This window comes from Planococcus citri, chromosome 2, assembly GCF_950023065.1.
Source record: "Planococcus citri chromosome 2, ihPlaCitr1.1, whole genome shotgun sequence".
In the NCBI taxonomy this organism is placed as follows: Eukaryota; Metazoa; Arthropoda; class Insecta; order Hemiptera; family Pseudococcidae; genus Planococcus; species Planococcus citri.
This window is the reverse complement of record NC_088678.1, coordinates 44,663,623-44,683,733: the sequence shown is the minus strand read 5'-3', so window position 1 is coordinate 44,683,733 and position 20,111 is coordinate 44,663,623. Positions and strand designations below refer to the sequence as shown.

The 20,111-nt window shown below is 33.2% G+C and overlaps 1 protein-coding gene across 4 annotated transcripts; it reads left to right on the top strand.

The window, feature by feature from the left end:
- The first annotated feature begins 101 nt into the window (after positions 1-101).
- Pfrx (6-phosphofructo-2-kinase) lies at positions 102-19,823 on the top strand. 4 transcript variants are annotated; one of them, XR_010556984.1, is made up of 11 exons: positions 102-551; positions 894-1,019; positions 12,342-12,505; positions 13,138-13,272; positions 14,091-14,348; positions 14,426-14,644; positions 14,735-14,969; positions 15,068-15,195; positions 15,622-15,670; positions 17,343-17,462; positions 17,705-19,823. XR_010556984.1 is itself a non-coding variant. In XM_065350517.1 (10 exons), the coding sequence occupies exons 1-9, from the start codon at positions 413-415 to the stop codon at positions 15,667-15,669; spliced, it is 1,452 nt and encodes a 483-aa protein (XP_065206589.1). In that variant the 5' UTR covers positions 102-412; the 3' UTR covers position 15,670; positions 17,705-19,823. The 4 variants fall into 4 exon arrangements, 3 of the variants coding, with proteins under 3 accessions (XP_065206589.1, XP_065206590.1, XP_065206588.1); XM_065350517.1 differs by lacking the exon at positions 17,343-17,462; XM_065350516.1 differs by lacking the exon at positions 15,622-15,670 and having other exon boundaries at positions 103-551.
- Positions 19,824-20,111: the final 288 nt, after the last annotated feature.

The following is a 20,111-nucleotide window of genomic DNA, read 5'->3' as shown; positions in this document are numbered from 1 at the left end:
TATTTTTGAATGAAACTGTAGGGTCAAGAAGAAAATCAAAGTGCCGCGGAGATATTTCCCAAAATTTCCCCCAGTTTTTCTACACCCATGTGTTTTCGCTGCGCTCAACTGATCGTAAATGAAATCGAATTAGTATGTGATTATGAAAGTTGTGGTCGTACTTGTTTCTTAGAATAACTTTATTTTATTTAAAAAAACGTGAATAAGAGGTAGCTAAATTACTTCGTGTGTTACTTTTTTACTGCTAATTTTTAACCGCATGAACGATTCGCCGATAACTATTGTGATCCTCTTTCAATTGCTTCTCTAATATGGCAGTGTTTCATTTTCGTCCTGTTTTCTAAGTTTTTGTTAGCGTTTTGGCTATTATGATGTATTAGTTTCAAATTATGGTTTGACGAAAAGCATTTCGATGCAACGTGCATGCGATTATCCTAATAAAAATTCTTCCAATTTGAGAGTGAAAAGCGGATCTATAATGTGTCCTGAGGTGAACAGGCACGCACCTCCGTCTTCGGATACAATCCAAACTAAGCCTTTTCCAATCAGAGGTAATTCGAGTATTCAATTGATTAATCGTAATAATTAGTATGGTCACTTGAAAAATTGTGTTTTTCGTACATTCATTCATACTATGTAGTCTGTACGTGTCAGTTTCATGTCGTTAGCTGCGTGTTTGATTTTTTTCATTCATGGTTCTGAACGTACCTACTATGTACGTCAGATTTGTTGAATTGTTTGCCAACGACGCATTCAAATTAAAAACTGCATTAGTTTACACTTCTTTACAATTTTTCAAGTGTCCCGAGCTCTAATTGTACCGAATTTGATAAGTATCCGTTGAGAAACTGGGCCAGATTTACATTGAAATATCGAATGTTTTTTATCCCCAGGTGAACGAGCTAATTATGTCAACATCCCTCATGTAATTGCTATGGTTGGATTACCCGCTCGTGGTAAAACATATATTTCAAAAAAATTAGCCAGATACTTGAATTGGATCGGTATCAATACGAGAGGTGAGTAGTATTTTTAAAACAACTGAACCATCCTCGCGAAGTACCGAAATGTCTTAAGTACCTATGTGAAGTTCAGTTCGAAAAATATTTCTAAAATTGTGTATTTCGAAGAGAAATGCGGCTTTATAATCGATGCAATGATGAATTTAGAACGAATAATTTAATTTTGCAAGGTTCCATTGCAATTTTTATGGCGCCGCTATGCGAGAAAGAAATGGAATGAAAATTATATGTTTGAAGAAGTAGAGATATGTTTTGGATGTTGAAGTTTTCTGTAGTAGAATTCTCGAAATTGAGTCATTAATGATTACGATGATTATTGGTTTCATTCCAGTTTTTTTTTGTTGAGGACCACTCTTTAGCGTAGTCATTATTTTTGCCCTCATTTAACCGAGGTGTAAATTTTGCATTAATTTACTCCCAAGTGAATGGATATTTTGGAAGGGAAATTTATATCAGAAGAGAATGATGTGATCGTATTATTTTGGTTGTACTTATGCTTAGAATAGGTATAATCTCGAATCAGTGATCCACATCGAAAAAATGGCTGGTTTTCAGGAGTATCTGTACGAGATCTACTCACCTGTCTGTCAATCGTTCATGTGGTTTTCTACCTACATAAGTACATACTAAACTACTTATATGCCAGGGTATCTGCAAACATACATATATTATATTATACATTTTGTATCAAATTTGCAACCATTTTGGAACTGATTCATTTTGATATTTCACTGGGATCGGAACAATCAATAAATAATTTCTGTAATAGAGCAACAGCAAATTCAAAGTAGTGAATTTTCATGAATGGAGCTATTTTCGATTTCAATGTGTTTAACAGTATGAATAATTCTTCACATGATTAAGAAAGCAGTCATCAAACCGGTTTCCATGTAGAGATCATTTGGCCACGGTACAATTATCAAATAATGAGACGTTCATTTTGGCAAATTTTTTTTTAACGAGCTTCAATTTGGTTTATCGGTCTCGACAGCAACGCGCGTATTGGTTTCAATTAAGAGTTGCATATCATGTGCGATGGGATTTTTTAAAATATCGATTATATTTGATTTGCTGAGAACTGCGTAATTTTTTGTTAATTTTTAGACGCATAAAATTTTGAATAATTAGGCGCTTTTCAAGGTCACCTGTTTACGTATATATACCAAGATAAACGCGATGACGAATTTTTTTCGAATCGTTAAAGCTTCTGGTTGAAATTTATGTTCGGTTGTTGAGCGGAGAGTAAAAATTTTCACGGGTGTAGATTTTTTACATTACCAGTACAAACCAGTTGTATGAGTTGACTAGCGTCAGGCATTTAGGTCATTTACGCTTGATACTCGCGAATACGAATACTTGACATTTCATAAAACGCTATCGGAAACACGCGTTTATTTGCCATTTGTAATAGTTAAGGCCGGCTAAAAATGAAAATTATTTCGCAAGCACGTGTCTTCGTAGACTACAGTCTAGATTGAAGTGAACGTTCACGATCGCGAATCGGTTTCACCGTTCGCGCTGCATCGGCCGTATCGAAATCCCAGTTCACACCAGCAACTTTCGTCGTATCGTTGCGTTCGGTATACGAGTAGGAAGAATGATATTATTTTTCGAATACCGTGTATCCGTTTATACTGCTGCGATCAGCTCAATGTTAGATTCAATGTTAAATTACTGTAAAACTGCTAACAAGGACTCGGATCATAAATTTATCGACTCATTCGGTGTTTTAGATGAACGATTCGTTTCTATCTACGATACCTAATGCATTCGTATATCTTACCTGATACCTACCTAGTACCTACTTACGTTCAAGATGCAGTAATTATTTTTAAACGTGAGAAGATCATTAAACGACGAATTAAAAAATTTCCTATGCCAAAGAATACAATGTACTTGGAGAGCACGATTTTTATCTGGTGCTCAGTCATCGTCGTGTCGTGAGCTTGAGTGAGAGGTCTTGGCCCGCGAAAGGAAAAGTCATTGGCGATTTCGGCATTCGTAATGGATTTCTTGGAAATGTTACCATAATTTCCATAGTGTCGTTACCCACATGAATGTGACCGACTCTAGTCAAATTATGATCATCTGGATTGAATGCGGATATGCGACAATACGTAGATGTATAGGGTGCCTCGAAAAGTACTCTGTCTGATGAAATTTTTAGAGATTTGAACAATGTTTTCATTTTTGATGGTGTGTGGCTATATAATTGTCACCCTGTGATGATTCAATCTTACTCTATATGGACTACCGGGTATCTTACCACAGAAGGAAAGAAGTGCATGAAAACGTCTTGATGAATCATATTTTCGAACCATGACTTCAGTTGATTCGAAGAATACATTTTTACTGAAAATATGTAGTTGAATGATACTCCCATAAATGTATAGAAAAATTATTATTGAAAAAATACATTGATAGGAGGATACAACAGAACATATACTCGTATGTTTTGTCTTTAATCCTAGAAAAAAATGGTCAGTTGTCTATATAACGTTGAGATTTCTCTGAGTGAACATCCAATCTTAGTCTACTTTCAGGGAGTACAGTAAGTCATCACTATAACTCGAAGAATTCAAACAAATGGGGTGAATTAAGCAGTTGCAACGTGACTTAAAAATTTTTCAAAAACTGGTTCAGTGATTTTTATTTGTTTATTAATGATAATCGATGTTCAAGATATCGTGAATTTGTTATGAGAAGAACCGTTCAAGTAATAGTCTCTAGAATATCCGTAAGTTGACTGGATTCCATTTTACTGGAGTTATTGATTAATGGTTTTCTTTTCTTCCTAGGGTGGTAAAATGTAGGTATTATGCTCTGGAAAAAAATATAGGTATTTTTGTTGTTGAGTTGATGGTCGATTTTCGTGGAAGAAAAGAGACTACAACATCATCCCTTGTTACTCAAACTCCAGCTTATTACTTGGTCATCTTTTTAAGAGATACTTCCACCTGTTAAAAATGTGTAGAGCCAGTTCAAAATCGCGAAAATTTTTATGAATTTTTCGAGAAAACACATATTTTATGATTTCTGAACTTCTTTATTCCTTGCTTGAGTTTGAGGTTTCTAACGTGGATTTTTGGAAGATCCTTGCTGCTCTTCCCCCCTTTGCTTTCGCATTAAATTCAAATTTTTCCTATCAGTAGTGATTCGTTTTCATGGGCTCAATAGCTATATACACCGGAGTAAACGATAGATTATGCGTAGAGTGATGGCGTATTCATTAGCTAAATTGATTTACTCGCTTGTCACACCGATGAGTAAGTGCTTCGCGTGTAACAGCTTCAGAAATCCTCGTTATTTGTTATTTCCGAGGGCGTCAACTTTGTCTAGACTTATAATGATAAATACTTTTCTGAGCCCGTAGAACCATTGCAAATTTCCCTGCTAAAATTCGTGTTTTTTTGTCGTTGCTGCCAGAAAGAGGGATGACTGTAATTTGATAACTTTTCCTGCTAAAACTTTCACTACACAAAAACATATGTCATTATGTAATGCGAAATTTGGGAGTTTTAATAGGTTTACTTATTATTCTGAGATTGTGAACTCATGGTACGAATAGGTAGATCTAATACACGATGGTTAGTTTTTCAGTAAGTAAGTACCTAGATTTTGGGTATTATTGCTGTATGAATTTCTTTCTCATTTTTTTTTTTCGAAAGTTGAAAATGAGCTACAATAACGCGTTTGCTGTGCTTTGTGATGAATTTTTTCAATTCGTGTATTGTGCATTACATATGTAAGTCTTCGGCAGATTATTGAATTTTATAAAAGGTGATGTAAAAGTCATTCATTGTTATTCGCTGGGGGTATAGTGATTCTTACTTGTTAATATCGAACAGGTGGTAATAGCATAATATTTTCTCCACTGAGAAATTTCATTCAAAAATGGAACAGGTGTTGAGAATTAATCGATATCGAAAGAAGCCTTGTGTATTTTTAATCGAACGTAAAAATAATCTCGTTGAAATATTTATTCAGAGCTTTATTTTTTGGGTGATATTTTTTACGTCACATTTTGAAAAATTGATTGAAGTCAACTGGTATAGTTTTCTAAGAGAATAGTTTGCGATTTATTCTCATATTTTGTTATCATTTTTTCTCAACATTGGTTTGTATTGTCTCAAGTTAGTTTAAAATGAATCGTTTTTTATACGGATTACTGTTCTCTTAACGTTGATTGGTTCAATGAGATGATTCAAAAATCAACCATAGATAATCCATCACGTTATCCTGTACGCAAAATGGGCAGAGGATTTTCATTTTGAAATTATTCTACGTCTTTGCGCGTTGTTCACACGTCATCAGTTGATAACATGCTAAATTTTTTTCCCCTCGTGCCGATAAGATAATGAGATGTGCTAATACGTCGTTGGTTCTGCTTTATATTATAAAAACATGATGTAGGTACATTACATTCATTATGTGTATTACATATTTTATATTTTATGCAAAATGAATTTTATGGGAAAATTTTGCGACCACGTACATACCTTTTTTTATGATCAACTGATCATGATTCCTCAACTCCTGGTGTTAGTAAGGTACTTCTCTGATTTGGGTAATAAGCTTATAAAAAAATGAAAAGTCTTCTCAATTAACGAAAGGGTTCAGTTTTTATATTTTCTTGTGAGATTTGTGAGGGAAAAAAATATCAATTGCGTCCGATTTAGTTCAGCTATCGTTATCAGTGAAAGATGAATGAATTGGCGTATTTTACTCCTTATTACGTACAAACCGGTGACGTTGCCCTTCCACAGTGCATTTGACCTACGCTCGCCAAACAAATGAGTAATCCTGTTTTTAAAAATTATCGTTTGACGAAAATCCCCAAAACGAGGTAATTAAATTGTTGGGTCAGTTTTTCAATAACAAAACCTCTTCGAGAATGAGAAAACAGAAACATGTCTTGTGAACTTTGCAAAGCTTGGATTTTGATAACAAGGTCGCAACCTAACAAAAACACCAAAAAAATAACCATTTTTTTTTAAATGTTCGCAACTAAGCTATGAGGAGGTAAACGAGCAATTTTGAGACATTCAAACTTGTCTCTTTGATAATTCAAATTTGAATCTTGCTGAATGTCATACAGAAAAAGCATGAAAAAATAGTATACCTATGTTTTTTTCTGGATAGTAGTAATCAAGCTTAAGTGAACAGATTTTCAGTGTTTACGAACTTTTTCTCAAAATTGGGAGCTTAGGCAGCAAATGACTCGTAGCGCTGCATTTTTTGTTTTTTGGTATTTGACCATTTTTGAAGGGACTGGTACGGGTGGGCGCAGTGAAGTTCAAAAGAAGTGGATCGAAGAAAGCAGTCAATATTTGATCTCGCAGCTTTAAAATTCGTTACAATCATTTTGCCTTTTTATTCTTAATATAGTTTTTGAATTTTGGTCAAAAGTGGGAGACTTGTGTACCTACCAAAAGTGTTGAGATCTCATCGGAAAAAACATCCGTATTTTTCCATAAAATTTTGAAACTTGGAGGTTTTATTACTCAAAAAAGTTCTTTATACCATTCCTCGCATTTAGTTATTACAAGTCGTAGGGTACCTATTGTGATGACACACAAATACGTAAAATAAAAATCTGTCAGCCTCACAGCCATAAAAATATGACGCGTGCCGAACGTTGGTACACCACTGACCCCTTCCAATGTTGCTAATGTGCAACAAACGGTTCGTAATTGCAGTTATTGCACATTACGAACCAAAAGCAATTTAAGTCAAAATGTCTTTTTAGCCAACCCCCAACCCTTTACATGATGATTTTTCCCTACAAATACTCCTGTGAGTCCAGGGTTTGATTCAGATTCGGATTTCTGTCTTCTTGTTGTAAGACGTTTTTTCAAGTTAAAGCTTTCGGTGTTAAGCTTTATAATTTCTGTACATACGTGTATAAATTCGTGAAATAAAGGAAAGTTTGAATTAATCCGGTTTTTCAGTTATTAATTAAAATTATCCGTGAGACCCATCACACTATCTATATTTTTTTTTAATCAAATACCTAGGTGAAATTTTCTAAAATTTCAGAAAAATACATTTTTAATGTGGTTTTTAGGTTAATTTTTTTTTCAATGAGTTAACACACTTCAATTGCATAATCGTTCATTTCAAACTGTGAAAAAAGAACATTCAATTGCAAAATTGTTGCACACCATTACGATCGACAATCAAAGTTTCGAATTTCGACATTATTAGTCGATTTTTGGCGAATTTTCAATAAATGCATGCACAGTTATCCGCATTGTACCAGCATGGAGGTAAATTGACCTTGAAAAATGTTGTCTCGAAAGCCATCCTGGCACCCTTGAAATTTTCTTATTTGAAATACAGTATGTATCGTCGAATACTTCGCTTAATTGGTTTTTTATACGTTTTTGATCATTTTTTTGAACCCTGTGTCTCTTCAGTGGGTATAATGTATGATTTGAAGAATTATTGAAATTGGGAAATCAATACCAGAAACCGAGAATTTTTATCACAATCATGGTTTCTAAACAGCTCTTTACAACTATTACCGGAAGCTCGTATCAATTATTCGAAAAAATTGAGATACAATAGATACTTCCTATACTGTTGAACAGTTTTATGACAGGAGTTTAGATTTTTCGTAATGATTTTGCTGAAAATTTTACATAAAACGATGTAGACAAGTACTTAGTATTTTTGTAACGTTTGTGCAGTTAAATGAAAACCTCAGATAGGAGGTTGATGATTTCTTTTTTAAAGAAGTATAGACGCGTATTTGAAAGCTGATCACGCGTATTGGTCGTGATTACCAACCTGTCGTCAGTGGTCAGGGCATCGGTTCGGAATTTCACATTTTCAACGTTTTATCAAAATATCTACGACGATCAGTAGTTTAAAAATGCCCCAGCTCATCAGAATAACTGTTCAACTGTACATTTCCATTCTAATTATACCGTATCAAGTATATGGACTATGGAATATTCCAGCGAGTTGTTTAATAATCAACGAAGAATAATTTAATTAGACCTATTAGTGAATTTTCAAGTCTCCCTGTAAAAGTCATCGATGCACTATCTACACTACGAAGTTTACGCTTCTCGTAAATGAATTCAAAAGGAATATAATGGATTCGTTACGTGAATTTTATATTGCATCGTTAACTGGTTATTTATTCTGTCATGATGCGAAAAAAAAAAAAAAAAAAAAAAAAAACGCCGCGAATACACATAAATGCGTGAAGTAACAGTATAAGCTGTATAAAAGAGTCGAACATACGTAGACTATATATTCAGTAGTTTGTGTTGATAAGTAGGTATAATAACACGTTGAAAATTTGCGTATAAAAGGAAGATAATTATGATGAAACGAGAAGTTAATTAAACGCTCGTACTATTATAATACCCTTCATATAGGTATAGGTAATTCTGTTGGATAAATATACCAAGCGGCGCGGCGACGAAAAGTTTTCGTTAAAAGGACGTTTGTTTTTTGGCTCAAAACAAGCTCACAATTTAGTTTTTCGATCGAATTGCAGCAGCTCGCTCCTCTCTCTTGTATTCTGTAAAAATAAATCGATTACTAATGACGATGTAATTCGGAACGACTGATGCTAATTTTATTACTAGGATGATGGAATTTATTTTATTAAAAATTTCAAGCATTAATAAGTATTTTTAGAAGTGCAGCACCTATCTAATTCAAATTCTCTTATGCTTAATATTCGACGAAGCTAACTAAAAGACGTCTTCAAGCTCTTATTTTCTAATTTAGCATCGTGTGAATTTCATTCTACGAGTATGTGGTTTTGACCGAAAACAATCTTCTCAATTTCTTTGAACATTTCCCCATCATTTTGGTTCCTTAAGAGGTTGCTTACTCGAAATTCCCATTCAAATTCCATATAGAGTGGATCGCCAAAAAAACTCGGCGGATTTTGACCTATTTCAGCAGAAACTTTCATTTTGAGTTGAAAGTTACCCACAAACAATTTTAGCTACGCAGGTGTCCCTGGAGGGGAGATTTGGACCCTCAAAGACGGGGCATTTTCGAAAAAATCGTGGTTTTTTTTCGCTCCTGTCGCTGAACAACCTGTTTTGGGAAAAATAGCCCAAGCAGTTGAAAATTTGCAAATCGTTAATTGAAGATCATTTTATAACTTGTCCTAAAAATTGATCACGAATTCAGAATACAGGCACTAATCTACCCATTTTATTACCTATAGTTGATAAAGAGTGACTCATTCAGGAACAAAATGATTCGCGTGGCCCGGATGCAATTAAAATACATATATGCACCATGATGAGACGTAGGAATTAGTAAAGAACCAGTTTTAAAAAATCGTGGAGTAGTAAAAAAATTGTTTAACACTATGAAATTATTGCATAAATTGCCTCATGTTGCCTAATGTGCTGGTAAAGAAATGTCAATCAGTCTTGTGAGGGCATTGCCTTTCTTGCTGTACAATCCAGTTACCGATGTCTTTTTTGACCTTATGTTTTCGTTTCTCAAGGAAAGATGTCCTTTTTGATATTTATGTTGTCATTGAAAGGTTCGAACGTATGTTTGACTTGTTATGGCTAGGCAACAAGTGGAAAAATCTCTTTGTTGCATTATTGCTATTGCCTGAAAATTTCCGTGGCTTCAAAATGCGCAAAAATGGCCAGCGCTCCCTTCGAGTGATATTCTTGTGTTAGTGTAACCAATCTCAAATCTGAGAGAAAAGAAGTTCTATTGTGTGATGGGATGTCGTGGGAAATAAGTTATTCCAAATCCTGAGAAATATTGAGTAAAAAAAATGTTCACGAGGAAAACATTAGTATCCCCTCTCCCACCCTCTCCCAAAAATGGAAAAATGTGCAAAGTTTTGAAATTTGTACATTTCGACCAAAAATGAAACAGTGAAAAAATTTTGAGATTTTGAGTGGTTTTTTTTTTTTAAAGAAAAATTGTATGTATCTAATAATGAAAAATATCAAACCATTTTCTTGAAATTTTGTAAGTAATCTGCAATTGTGATTTTTACTACATGTTCTTTCTTGGTAAAAAACAAATCAAAAAATATAGGTACCTATATTATGTTTTTATGGGTAAGTACTTCCTTGTAATTAAAAATTTTTTTAAATCGAAAACCAGGAGGAAATGATATCATGACATTTTTGCAAGAGAAAAGTGGGAAATTTTGTGCATGTTCCTCTGTAAGTAACATCCTAGGTGTTTCACAAGAAAATTGTTCCAATCGTACGATATTGCTCTGCTCCATGTAGAACGAATCAAGCACATATTGATTTTTAGTTGAATTATGACTTATCAAAATTGATGCACCGTTTATCGCGTGGCTTTTCTCGTATAAAATTTCATTAACCGTGAAATCGGTATAGTTTATCATTGCCAAAGTGCCAACGTTTCATGATTCGGAATATTGCTAGGTGCTAGGTTACGTAGGTGTTCGAGAAATTGTCTTGTCGGAAGGGGTGTTTATTTACAAAGTAAGAGGAAAATTTGAAATTCGCAAGATATATTATATACTTACTTGAATTATGGATGTTTGGAGGTAGAAATGAAGATTTTGTATACTTTTTGCGCTATGTGAAACAATATCTACCAACGCAAGTAGGTGTGTAAAGTCAGTGTTGTGTAGGTGATTTAGCCACCTACATATTCATTAATCGTTGTTCCTTGGAGCAATTTTTTATAGATAGGTTAGGTACGTATAAACTTGAATTTGGCAAAGCTCTCTGGACTTTGAAAAATGTATAGGTAGGTATCATCATCAAAATCACTGTGCATCAATTGAAGTAAAGTGCGATATTCTAAGCAAAACATGACACTAATTAGTACAATTTGACCTCAACTAATGCAACTTTGTCCTAGTTAATGAATAGTGGAACTAACACTGATTGGTGCAAATTTATTAGTGTGACCCATTCTAAGTAGGTAAGGTTGTTCCTTTTCCTTTCCTTCTCTCAAATGTTATATGGAAGTGCGCAACATTTTGTATTAGCTTGATGCTGCGCAAGCGCAGTTTAAAATGTGGGCATCGCGCACGCGAAACTGCGCATCATTCAGGGCCAGCCAGCCTGATGATGCTGCGCAGTGCACAGTGCGCAACGATAACGACTACCACCCGGCACCCTTTCTTCGGCTCGGCCCATTCCTTCCTATAGAGGCATCAACATTTTATTTGAACAGTTATAAAAAAGGACACGAATTTATTTGTGTTACTTATTTTTTTTTTTTTAATCTTATTTTAGTGGTGTGAAAATGTGTAGCGAAATTATATTTTAAAAGAGTTGAAAAATTTGTTATGTCAAGTTTTAAAATGGAAAGTACTCGGAGGACGCATCTTCTCCTCTCGTGCTAGGTACCTTTTATTTTTCATCTCAGATGCAAATTTTGAAAATTCTTATTCTCTCAGTTTCTTCAGATGCTGTTTTCTCATGAATCTTTTTTGTTTGCCTTAAATTTAAAAATGTTCCCCCCCCCCAATCCCTTTGATGCCAATCTTGACATTCTGTTCATTATTAGGAAGTTTTATTATTTCTCGCACCTGAAAGCTATACGTTACCTACTTACTTAGAATGAATGTTCCATGGATGTTTGTTGAGATACCCTGTAGGTACTAGTCAAGAGATAAAAATGTGAATTTTTTATTCATTGAAAAATAAGCGATAAGTATCGTTTATTTCGTTACCAAGTCAATTAATCAAATTTTATCAACGTATACCTATCATTTGAATATTGACTTGATATTTTCGAACGGATGCTTACTCTAAATTATGGATAAAAATCGCTGAAAGTACACGAATCTACGAATTAATTGCATTTATGAGGGAAATAAATGATCTATAGCAAAGGTACATATAAAGCTTACGAATGTGTTTTAAAACCGCTCGTCTCGGTTATATCTAAGTAAGTATCGTATTACATACGCGAGAAATTGATAAAAATTAGCGAAACCGATGCAATAATGTTGAGACTGAGAGACATTCGTTTGTTCGTTGATGGCGAGTTGGCGACGAATATGCGAAGGACAAGGTGATGATTTCATCGAAGAGGAAATTCTATGCTGCAGTAATTTTTTAAGGAAAACATGTCGTTAATCTAAATTATATAGGTAATTCAATCACGCGATTTTTTACAAGTACGTTATAGTTAATCTCAATCGAATTGGAATTCATTTCCGGTTTCGTTTTGGCGAATTATACGGTTGCAAAATTGGATGAGGTTTTATCCTATGGGTACCTATACTTAATGTCATATTGAAGCACCTGTTTTAGAAAGTTTTAAAGAAGTATGTGTGTAACCGTGTATTCATATTTTTTTTTTATTTTGTTTTTGCAGTATTCAATTTGGGCGAATACCGAAGACATGCGACTTCCGCGTATAAAAGTCACGAATTTTTTCGGCCCGATAACGAAGAAGCGATGGCGATCAGAATTCAATGCGCGCTCGAAGCTCTGACAGATGTTTGTAGTTGGCTTGAAAATGGTAACGGAGAAGTGGCTGTAAGATATTGAACATGTTATTTAATATTTATAATAATGCTTTTCAATTTTATTTTGTTTTGCCTGAAAAAAAAAAAATATGAAAGAAACGAAAATTTTACAAAATATGCGACTATTAAGAAAAAAATTCTCTGGTGGTAATTTTTCATCGTATTCGCGCAGAAATTTTTTCACGAGAGAAAGTTTTTACGTACATGGGTATTTTTTCTCAATATGTAAAATTTCAAATACGACGAAATTTTTCCTATGTAATTTATTAAATTTTCGAAATAAAAACGTGTGAAATGTCACACGCAAAGGCGACATTTCTTCCACACGATCGTACCTATAACCTTGCCTAATAAGGTGCGGAAATATTTAATATCGTAGGTAATGGAATTTTACGTCAACATGAAAATATTAATAACGTAATTTTTCTGTTATCTATTCCATTCCTACATGAAATTTCCTTCGCAGTGTTTCGAATTATTGGTTACTTTGGGATAGATCGAGCTTGGGAGGGGGAGAGAAGAAGCGAGTAGAATTGTGGTTAATTAGTAAAGAAATAGTAATTTTTCCCGTTGGATTTTTGCTTTTATCAAGTTATGTTTGAGGTTAGTTAAATTTTGAATTTACTCGTATATATTTTGCAGGTTTTCGATGCCACAAATTCGACAGCTGATCGACGTGAGATGATTAGGAAAATCGTCGTCGATAAAATGGGATTCAAATTGTTTTTTGTCGAGTCCGTTTGTGATGACCCGAATATAATCGAGCAAAACATTATGGTGAGTATTAAACGATGTTCGACTCCGAATTCCTTCAGGTTCTTCGGCTCTGTAACGCAGGGTTGAAATGCAAATGAGTTTCGAAGTAGAAAAATTCGGTAGTAAGAATTGAAAGTTGATTCGAATTTCCAAAATTAAGGCACCAGGTCATAAGTCAGCGAAGCCATAGAAAGTAATACTAATTTTATTGAGAGATAAGTGAATTTAATTTGAATTTCGCTCTAGACCTAGGCCACCAACAAACAATTTGTTGAATGGAGTAACCGAAAATTTAATGAATGAATTATTTTTAAATAGTTCAAGGGCATTAATCATGGTTGTGGGGATGTTTCTTTCACAATATTGTTTCTTGTACAGGATACAGGATGTTGTTAAAAATTTCACTTTCAAAGCGAGAGTCATCTTAAATTGACTCAATGTTCAGCACGTGTCTAAAAGTCGAAATTACAATAAAGAAGTACTTTGAGCTTTTATAAATGTGATTCCAGAGAATTCCTGCTTCATTCAAGAAGCTTCGAAACTGTGTGACTTTATTTAAAATTCAAAATAAAAAGCAAAGTATTAAAAATGGCGAAATTAGCTGCTATTGAAATCCACTTTGCGGTTTTTTCAGAAATTGAAATCTGGTCTACAGATAAAGAGGAAAAATGTATCATTTTGTAAATTTTAATATAAAAAATGAAAAGGTGGACTTTTAATTATTTTTTATATCAGATGAGATCACCAAAGTTGCTATTTTCCAAAATTTCGGCACGGTACCAACTGATACCGTAGTTTTACATATAAAAACACCAATCTAAATGATTTTTATTTTACAGGAAGTTAAAGTGAGCGGTCCAGATTACAGTAACATGAATAAAGAAGAAGCTCTGGAAGACTTTTTATTACGAATTAAGCATTACCAAGATAAATACGAACCGTTGGACGAATTTCGAGAAAGGAATTCTAGTTTTATGAAAATTTACAACACGGGTGAAAAAGTGCTCGTGCATAAACATGAAGGGCACATTCAAGCTCGTATCGTTTACTACCTAATGAACATACATATCACGCCTAGAACTATTTATTTGGCCAGGGTACGTGTAATACATATCTTAATTCTTACATTTTTTTCTTTCGAATGTTGGTGATTGAAATTTGATTTTCGTTACAGCACGGAGAAAGTATTATGAATTTAAAAGGACGTATAGGAGGTGATTCAGAATTATCGTATCGCGGATTACAATTCGCCAAAGCACTGTCTAATTATATCAGTACGCAAAATATACCCAGTCTTCGTGTATGGACGTCGTGGTTAAAAAGGACTGTTCAAACTGTCGCAGATATTCCAGCACCGCAAGAAAGATGGAAAGCTTTGAACGAAATCGATGCTGTGAGTTGAATTTAAACAGACGTACGAGAATATTATACGCTGATCTGTTGCTGTGTTTCCTAATTTGACGTTCGTTTATTTCCTGCGTAGGGTATTTGCGAAGAAATGACGTACGAAGAAATCGCCGAAAGATTTCCAGATGATTTTAAAGCTCGCGACGAAGCCAAATTTACCTATAGGTATCCTCGTGGCGAATCTTACGAAGATCTAGTTGCTAGATTAGAACCTGTGATAATGGAATTAGAAAGACAGGAGAATGTCTTGGTGGTCAGTCATCAAGCCGTGTTAAGATGTTTGCTGGCCTATTTCCTCGATAAATCAGCAGGTTGGTAGATGGGTAATCGAACGATAATTCGGTATTATTGAATAATCCATCTTTCATTACACGAGTTTATAATAACGAATAATCTTTGCTTATCGTAGATCAATTACCATATTTAGAAGTCCCTTTGCACACGTTAATTAAACTGACTCCGGTGGCTTATGGATGTAAAATGGAGCTTATACGATTTCCTATTGACGCTGTTGACACTCATAGACCTCAACCAAAGGTAATATCAAAGTTATCAATTTAATCTAATTATACATGCTCGTTTGAAAAAGCATCATAGTTGTTTTTAAGAGCTTTTTTTTCACACGTTATCGATATAACAAGGCTAATCTCATATATTTCGTGGTTATGAGAAGTTATACCAATACGTGTAAAAGTTTTCTTGCGAGCTTTTTTTTTTTTTTGAAAAAATAAAATCATGTATATTATTTTTTGCTTGTAAAACTAACTCGTCTGTCGAACCCTATTAAAATACGAGTAGCTTGTGTTGTACTTGATATGTGTCTGATAACCAATGGCGTAGCAGTATTCTTCGTTATGGACTTATTTGTACGAAAATATATGAATTATTGTTTGATAGGCGATCGCCGTTTGGTCTGAATTTAAAAACAAAAAAAATCCTCATTTATTTGATTTATTTTTATAGGATTTGGAAAATACTGTAGGGGAAGTTACAGAACAGAGGTTTGAATAAGGTATTTACGAAAATATTCTTATATTTTTTTTTCTTCGGCATGTTTGAATCTTGTAAAAATTGTTCATTTATTCAGGTGTTTTTTCCTAACAATTTTTTTTTTCGAAAATTTGAAGTTTGCATGTGGAAATGTATAAGTTGTTGTTTTTTTTGATGTTGTTAAAAAGGGTTGCTTTGTTGGAATTTAGTATTATGTGGTCTTCATTTCCCTTCGAATGAATGCTTGAAAGTTTGTATTCACTGTGGTTTTTAAAAAGTGTCTTGATACATGTATTTATATTGGTATTGTTTGAATTTATACGCCATTAAGAATTACATACAACGGACGGACCGCTGCTGCATTTAGTTGTGTCTCACGACGACGAGAAAAAGTACCAATGGTTTTTACCTTAAATCATGTCTTCATTTTATTTCATATAATGCTTCCATTGTTGTAATTACATATTGCTGTTTTTAAATGTGCTAATTTGGTTGAATTTCTGTCATTTTCCCCGTATTGATGCGGTGCTTGTTGATAAAACAAGGTTATCTTTGTATTAAATGGGTATTTTTTCGAATTAATCGGAAGGTCAGTTTTGATTACTGCGTTGGTTTTTGCATTTTAATTTCCAGGGTGGCATTTTTTAGTCTTGTGATGTACTACGTTTGTAATACGCTTATAAGATTTGCTCAAAGTTTGGACATTTTCATTCCTTTTATTACTCATCGATATTTTCGTGAATTGTCGCTATAATAACTACGTATGAATATAAGATAAATAAGTTAATTTTATTGGTGTAGTTCCTCTGTACTCTGTAGTTCTGTACATATTTGATTCGGTCGATTTGAGCATGTTTGGTACCAAGGTGTGAGATCTGTGCACTTTCCATTTGATTTGAATTCAAAATTTTTGGTCGTTCATTTTCTACTGTGATGAACGATGGTTTTCATCATTTTTGGAACGAGTAAATTTTTTAGTAATTCGTGTTTTTGAAAACGTATTTAGAGAAATTTTTCATTAAAAAAAAATGACAAAAATTAGCTTATTGGAGTATGTTTGGGGGGGGGGGGGTGAATAAGATATTTTTTCACTTTTTGCAACATGTTCAACTTTTTTGAATGATTTTAGTGATTCGTTCTTAGAAAAAAAAAAATTGAATCGTACGTGTTGAAAACATTTTTCAATGTAATTTTTATTTTTCAATTTTTGAGTACATATTTTTTTCAGTCACATGTCGATGTTTTTGACATTTCTCGGTATATCATTGCTTGCGATGTACCTACGTATTTAATTTACCTGATTGTTTTTTCAAGTTGTTTTTTTTTGTCAACTAAATGTTTTCTTTCTTTTTAATTGTTTTAACCTTTAAAATGTCTTTTATGTTTTTGAATCATTCAATTTTTTTTTTGCTTGGGATACACTAATGCCATTAGGATTTGAGCTTCGTTTTCACGATATAGGTGTACTTATTCACTTGTATGATTCAAATTTTCCTTAATATTCTTTACTAAAAATTTAATCGGTTTTACAAAATTGTTCAAGATTTTCTGAAAATTGAATTCATAGGTCATTGTGAAAATTGTGTTCTGAATGCGCACATTAATGTAATGCCCAATCGGATACCACTGCACTGTTGCATTTTGCTTTGCTAGAAAGATTTGTATCATTAAAAAGGTGAATTTTTATTCTTTAGGTACCTGGTTTTTTGGACGAAAGGTTTCGTTTTTCAATGAGAAGAAATGCTAATCATCTCATATCTTCTGGTATATCTAGTAGCGACTCCATTGCGTCGAACCCTGTTCCATCATAAAATGTAATTCATTCATTATTAATTTTAATTTAATTTAATTTTAAACTCGGATTTTGCATTACATGTCCATACAAAACATGTCTTTACTTGTTGTATAGATTGCATATTATACATTTGTATATTTACCTACCTATTATTAAGTTATATCATTCATATGCAAAACATTTTTATCAATGGTATACATGCTAAAAATATAAATTTTTGAATTCATAATTCAATGTGTAAATTTTTTGTTCTCATTTCAGGTCAGAAAAGATGTCAGCGTCTGAATCGCTTGCCAAGTTGTGAAGGAAATGATGTCAGTGATTTCTCCAAGATTATTTGCGGTAGCTTTCTATGAACGTACTTATTGAATATTGAATTTGTTATTTGTGTATGATTTTCTTTGTTTTGTTATATTGAACGTATAATGAAATTATTTATGTTTTATTTTTATCCATCCTTGATTTTTATTTCTGTGATAAGTTGAATTTTTCCAAAAGAAAAAAAAACAAGAAGAATACCAACGAATTTTGGGACTCTTTATTTTAAATGGCTCAATTATGTTTTGTTTTGTTCTTTCTTTTTCTAAACTGTCCTTCCATTTGTTCTGATATTCGCAATTTTAATTTAACTTGTGCATTTTCTAAGACTCCGATTTTTTTGAAGTAGTTTGGTATCTGTAGATTTTTTTTCGTGCGAGTAAATCGTGTTTTATATTTCGACTCTAGTTGCTTTGAATTTTTTAATAAAATGTTTTAAAATTGGTCGCGATTAATGATGACTGTAGTTCTGTGTATTATTAATCAAAAGTTCGTAGTAACGAAACATTTTAATACGAATATGAGTAGTTTTATCGATAATTAATTTGTTTTTTTTTTTATTCGACTGATCAAAATAATGTTGACGTGTACCTCTACCTACCTAAGCGTTCGAATATTTTAATTTAAAATGATATACGAACGCCAATTTGATTTATTTTATATTATTTTGTGCTGAACAGGTTGTGTTGAATTTATATTATATTTAGCTTGTTTACTTATAATTGATACGCGATCGTATAAAAAGAAATTGAAATGACCAATCTAATCGTTAAAATTTTTGTTATTATTCTATCGTTAATTATTTATTACGTTTAATTGCGTACATGGATTATTGATTATGTTATGGTTAATATATATTACCTTAATTGTTACTTTTAAGTAACTTAAAACTACCTGTACCAACTACCTATCTACCTTAAATGATTCTTTGAGCTTCTATCCTACTACCTAGTACTTACCTACGTAAGTTCATACGTGTATCTGTTAAACTGACATCTAAAGGTAGGGACATGAGACGAGCGCTGAGCGCGAGCACAAGCGTTTCTGAGTTTTGCAAGATACAACAACGTACGTCTACGTATCTTGTTTAACGCTCACGCTTGCGCTCAAATATCAAATTTGTTTGATATTTCTAAGCGCTGACGCTCAGCGCTCAGAAATATATTTTTGTTTTTTTTGTCAAATGTCAAATGTAATTTAAAAATTTGATAACGCTTGCGCTCGTCTTATGCCCGTACCTTGTGAGTGACTTCTGCGGTATCTCGAGTAATTTCCATTACAACTCTTTGCATCAATCGGATTAATTGATATTTACAATGCGAAATTATTTTGAAACCCTACTTATAATCAGGGAAACACAAGACTGCTTACCTACCACATCTGAACCAAGTCCATTCATCAAATATCAGTGCATTTATCTGTAAAAATCATACCAATAGTTTTCAGGGATGAATTGATAATTGAATCTTACTTGTCGAATTGAAAATTGTGCTGCTTTTTCTCAACTAATCAAAATTTAAGTAAATCTTTTTATAATGAAAAAATTATTGTGATTACGAATTAGCGAAGTGCAATACGAATTTTTAAACCAAAAATATCTTCATTTAGTATTTCGGGACACAAGTCACGGAATTTTGCTTCCGTTGATAATAGTTTAAAAAAGGTACCGATTCCGGCGGCGGATTTTAGATTAATCAAAGGAGGAATTCTGAATCATTTTCTAAAAATTATCAAAATTGTGAGAAAATAATTGCATATGTAATGTACTACCTGTGCAACGTTGTGAAATTTATAGCTTCAGAAGGTAAATACTACGAAAGAGAGGAATGTATAAGTAAAACTCGCCGACAATTGTTGCATATATTGCAACATTTTTAAAAAGGGCATTAGCTTTTCCCTAAGATAGCTTCCTTGAAATCCGCCTCTGTTAAAGCCAAACTCCAAGTGTATTATTTGCTAGTGTAAATCTTGTTTCTGTATCTCGTTTTATTTTATTCTGTTCTATTTCGTTTAAACTAACAGCTTGTTTATTTTTTATTTTCAATATACAATTTCCATAATATTGCAATATTTATTTGTACTAGTAGCCTAAATTTTCTTAGATTGAACTGATTCTGATTATCGGATTCATAATCATTTCTCACACCCTACCCCTCCCCCCTCATAGTAAAATATTCGTATTCTCGAACTCTTAATTATTATGGTAAAATGCTTCTTCAGTTCTTCGTCGCCCCTCAAAATGATGGTGTAGCTAGGCGAGTTCGTAGATGATTTGAAATATTACTCAGTACTTATTTTAAGCTTCAAATTCAATTTTTAAAACTTCGAAATTGTGTCGCGTTTTGTTATC

What these genes read in the sequence shown, in the direction of transcription:
- Pfrx (XM_065350516.1), top strand. Translation starts at nt 413, where the DNA reads ATGCAACGTGCATGCGATTATCCTAATAAAAATTCTTCCAATTTGAGA. An exon ending in TAAGCCTTTTCCAATCAGAG is followed by an intron (nt 552 to 893) that starts GTAATTCGAGTA and finishes TTTTATCCCCAG; the next exon opens with GTGAACGAGCTAATTATGTC. An exon ending in GAACTATTTATTTGGCCAGG is followed by an intron (nt 14,349 to 14,425) that starts GTACGTGTAATA and finishes TTTTCGTTACAG; the next exon opens with CACGGAGAAAGTATTATGAA.